The sequence below is a fragment of the Otolemur garnettii genome, unplaced genomic scaffold, assembly GCF_000181295.1.
Source record: "Otolemur garnettii isolate 467f Iridium unplaced genomic scaffold, OtoGar3 scaffold00008, whole genome shotgun sequence".
NCBI lineage: Eukaryota > Metazoa > Chordata > Mammalia > Primates > Galagidae > Otolemur > Otolemur garnettii.
In genome coordinates this window covers 12,563,050-12,567,693 of record NW_003852403.1, presented here as the reverse complement: position 1 = coordinate 12,567,693, position 4,644 = coordinate 12,563,050, and the positions used below count along the sequence as shown (strand labels likewise).

The window sequence follows — 4,644 nt, the reverse complement described above, 5'->3', positions numbered from 1 at the left end:
AGAATCGCTTGAGCCCAGGAGTTAGAAGTTGCTGTGAGCTGTAATGCCACGGCACTCTACCCAGGGGGACAGCTTAAGGCTCTGTCTCAAAAAAATAATAATAATAATAATCATAAAGTCATATTCTTTCATTTTTTTTATTTTCATTTTTTATTTTTTTGAGACAGAGTCTCACTTTGTCACCCTCGGTAGAGTGCCGTGGTGTCATAGCTTACAGCAACCTCAAACTCTTGGGCTTAAGTGATTCTCTTGCTTCAGCCTCCCAAGTAGCTGGGACTACAGGAGCCCACCATGATCCCTGGCTATTTTTAGAGATGAGGTCCTGGTCCAGCTCAGGCTGTTCTTGAACTCCTGCGCTCAAGCAATCCACCCGCCTTGGCCCCCCAGAGTGCTGGGGTTATAGGCGTGAGTCACCACGCCTGGCCTCATCATAATCTTTTACCTAAAAATTCCAATTCTGACAGTTTCTCAAAAACAAGGTGTGTTGAAAATGTTTGTAGAACATTATCCTAAGGGAGTAAAAGAAAAGCCACCAAAGAAGCGAGGCTAAAAGCTACAGCTTCTTTGGAGAAGGGGGGTGGTGTACAGGTGACTTATTACACACTTAGCAGATTCCAACCTTCATAGCCACTGTTCTGCTTTCTGTAGTGGTTAAAATGATGAATACAGGAAAAACAGACATAAAAACTATTGTCAGAGCAATTTTCATGCATATTAAATATGCTCCATTTAAGAATGTATACATATGCTTAGAGGTCATTCAGGGCTGTGGCGATAGTGGGGGCAGCGCCTGTGGCTCAAGGAGTAGGGCACCAGCCCCATATGGGTTCAAGCCCAGCCCCAGCCAAAACTGCAAGAAAAAAAAAAAAAAAGAAAGAAAAGGCTATAATAAGATAAGGTGCAAGTTTTCTGTTGTTTTGCCATAGGTGCTGAAAGATTTGAACAAAAGGAAGTTTTTCTTTTCATTCTTTTCCACGCTGCCTTTAAGTGTATTCCTGTCCTTTCTAGTTATATCTAGAACAACTGCTAACAATGGTGGCAAATCCTGATCCCGCTCAACTAGACAGAGCAAGCTTTAGGCAGAGTAAGACACCTGGAGGAAGAACTGTGGTTTTTTAATATCACCTACAGACTTCAATCCCACCTTTGCCACATTATTACTAAATGTGTAAATTTAGGCAAGTTCATCAACCTCTCTGCACCTCGGTTTCCTTAGGTATAAAACGGGATGGTAACCTCTACCTCAAAGAGTTATTGTCAAAATTAAATGAGACTGTTTTGGAACACTCAAAATTGTTTCTGGCTCCCAGTCATGCCCCACAAGTGGCAGCTGTTACCAGGGTCTTTGTTAATGACCATGACCCTCTCTCTCTCCAGGAAGTGTTTCTGCACTGCCGGGTTCTGGTCTGTGGGATGCTGGACGAGCACTCCCGCTGTGCCCAGGGTTGCCACCGGCGGATGCGTCGTGAGGCAGAAGACGAGGACTCAGCTGGTCTACAGAGCCGGATGCTGACCGGCGGCCCCATCAGCATTGACTGGGAGGACTAGTTCATTGGCACACCTGGAGTGCCCCGTCTCCCCCACTTTGGGGCTCCTCTCCACATCCTAAGAACGTCAGCCAGCCTCCTGGAGCGCCTCACCTCTTTAAACTCTCCCAGAACTGACTCACTCTGATTCCTGTCCACTGGGTCAGCACAGGTCACAACGCTGCTGGACAACGTGGCCTGGGTGGGGTTTCACCCTCCCTAAGTGAAAGCTAAGCTGTTACCCAGCAGGAAGTCTATCCCATTTCCCTTATTTCTTGCCTACAATTAAATACCTCGTGTATGATGTGTTAGGATCACTAAAATCAGAAGTTCGGTATAGTATTTCAAGCTAGAAACCTTAAAAAATTAGTTACTAAATTATGACTTAAATACTTAATGACTCATTAAATACATTAATAATAATGATGCCCTGAAATTTCAGTTTGAAAACAGAACAGTTCTAAGTGATTTAAAAGTGTAACAGAGTGTGCAGTTAAAACATTATTTTGTTTTGCATAATTTCTTTTGATATTTTTATATTGCCTTAAGTGAAATACTTTCACTTAATAATATGAATAAATTGATTGACATGTGTTTAAATGTTTCAATGACGAAACATAACAAAATTAAAGTTTGGTATCATATGCCCTATTATTGGGATTCTATACCTTCAGGCCAATAAAACAACAGAAAAAAAATATAAAGTTTTACCATATTGTACTTTGCAGGTGCTTAATAAATTAAAATAAATATCAAAAAGAAAGATAAATTTTATCTGCAGCTAAATCCAGTTTCTTGATATGCCAATTTTTTGACTTTACATAAGATCAGAAAAACAATTTGTCTTCTTTTTCTTTTTAAAAGTTGCTACAGTTAACAATTCTTAATCGAATCAGTAAAATTAAAAGGAAGGGAAAGGAGAAAATTATTTAGATCAGAGGTCAGCAAATGTTCCTGTAAAAGGCCAATTGGTAAAGATTTTAGGCTCTCTGGGCCACACAGTCTTTGTCACAACTACTCAACTCTGCTATTGCAGTGCAGGAGAAACCAGAGGTGATACGTCAACAGCTGTGAGCGTGGCTGCATCCCAGTACAACTATACAAAAATAGGCGTGGGGCTGGGTTTGGCCCCACAAGACTTAGTTGGCCAATTCCTGATCAGGATTAATGGCTCTCAGGCCTCAATGTGAATCAGAATCACCTGAAATGAATTCACAAAATGCCGGTCGTAGCATCACCACCCCCCACACCTTCCTGAGATTCTTTATTGGTTTGTTTTGAAAGGTCCTCTAGTGATTCTAATCCATCATCGGGGCTGAGAGCAGCAAGTGAGGAATGGCCGTGTGTCTCTCACTCCCTGCAACCCGCTTTCTCCACTGGTAACCCTCACTGAGTTAGCATGACTCTAACACGTAGTAACCAGGAATACTAACAGGGTTGGCCACTGGAGGGCCAATGAAAACTCAGAGAACTATCTCCATCTGACCTTCACCTCCATTGGCCTTGTCCACCTGTTTTTCTCTCTTCAGCACCAGTGGGAGTAATTGTTGTCCTTAGAGGACCTTAACCAGGCTGCGCTCTGGTCTCTTCTGAGTGAAAATGGAAGCATATGGCAATCACGGAATTCATTCGCCTGTTTTCAAATTTTCTAAAAAGTATACTTTATTAAATGTGAGATGCTTACCAGCAACTGAAACACAAGCCAGAGGAAAGTCAATGCCTCTTAAGTGGTTGGATTCCTCCAAATTTCACTTGTGAATATGATTATCAGGTCCAGGAATTACAGAGTTTGCTTGTATTTTAGTCTTTAAGCTAAGAGGTGAATTTCCAGGTAAGCGTGACTTGGCTGGGAAGAGCGGCGTTAAAGGGAAGGTAGCCTTCAAATCACTCCATGCCTTTTTTTCAATTTTTCTCAAAGGATAGGACTCAGTTTCCAATGCTAGAACAATGTTTCCTTTCTCCTGCTTCATGGTATCCAGACTGCTGGAAGAAAGGAGGAGACCCCCCTGTCACACTGCCATCTCTGAGCCTGACGGCTGTGCTGTCACTCAAAACCTTTTCCTCATAATTCTTCTTTCTCCTCTTCTGCGCAGATGCAAGCTGCTCGCTGACTATTCATGAAGGGTCGGCAGCCCAAGGTCCACACGGTATTGAACACAGTGTCAGCCAGAGAATCACAGGCTACTTGAAAAATATGAAGAGAAATAAAAATAGAGGTCAGCACTGAGTGATTCTGAAGAAGCAGCGTATTTCCAGGGATGATATGATACCCGAGGGAAGTAGAGACAGTAACCCAAATCCAGAATTAAAAGAACATACATTTCAGAGAAGCTTTTTCAGACAAGCTCCCATCCAATTAAGGACCTAGATAAACAGAGAACCATTCATGTAAACCTACTTTTGTTAAGGTGGCCACATCCTCTATGGGTTTATAGAGTCAACAAAAACCCTATCAGAATTCCAGGTGCAATTTGCTGTAGAAATTGACAAACTGAGCCTAAAATTCTTATGGAAATGGAACGGGTCCAGAATAGCTAAAACTATCCTGACAAAGAAGACAAAATTACCCCAAAACAACAGTAATAAAGACAGTGTGATCCCGGTATAGATCAACAGAACTGAGAGTCTAGAAATCAATCCTTACATTTATGGTCCATTGATTTTTGACAAGGGTGCAAAGATGATTTAAGGTGGGAAAGAATAGTCTTTTCAACACATGGTGATGGAGTAACTGATATCCACATAGAAAAGATTGAAGTCGGACCCCTTTCTTACATGATACACAAACATCAACTCAAAAATGTATCATAGATCTAAATGTAAAAGCTAAAACAAGAGTCGATCTTTGTGATTCTGGATTAATCAAAGTCTTATTACATATGACAGCAAAAATGTGAGTACAAAAGGAAAAATCAGGCTCGGTGCCCATAGCTCAATGGTTAGGGTGCCAGCCACACACACCAAGGTGCCATGGCGGGTTTGAACCCAGCTCGGGCCTACTAAAACAACAATGACAGGCTTGGCGCCTATAGCTCAACGGGCTAAGGCACCAGCCACATACACCTAAGGTGGCGGGTTCGAATCCCCAGCCCGGACCCGCCAAACAACAATGACGGCT

General features: G+C 42.2%; 2 protein-coding genes across 5 annotated transcripts in view; one reads left to right on the top strand and one right to left on the bottom strand.

Annotated features, from left to right (window-relative positions):
• The window catches only part of OIT3 (oncoprotein induced transcript 3), a 28,306-nt gene extending 26,469 nt beyond the window's left edge, over window positions 1-1,837 (top strand). Inside the window, exon 9 of the mRNA XM_003783571.3 lies at window positions 1,371-1,837. Coding sequence (XP_003783619.1) covers window positions 1,371-1,548 — 178 coding nt within the window. The 3' untranslated portion in view covers window positions 1,549-1,837. The remainder of the gene's footprint in view (window positions 1-1,370) is intronic.
• Window positions 1,838-3,162: 1,325 nt separating this feature from the next.
• The window catches only part of PLA2G12B (phospholipase A2 group XIIB), a 21,914-nt gene continuing 20,432 nt past the window's right edge, over window positions 3,163-4,644 (bottom strand). For 3 of the 4 annotated variants that reach the window (XM_003783569.2, XM_023509582.1, XM_012801452.1), the window contains one exon: window positions 3,163-3,710. In XM_003783569.2, coding sequence (XP_003783617.1) covers window positions 3,589-3,710 — 122 coding nt within the window. In that variant the 3' untranslated portion in view covers window positions 3,163-3,588. The remainder of the gene's footprint in view (window positions 3,711-4,644) is intronic. The other variant, XM_012801451.1, reaches the window with a different exon arrangement.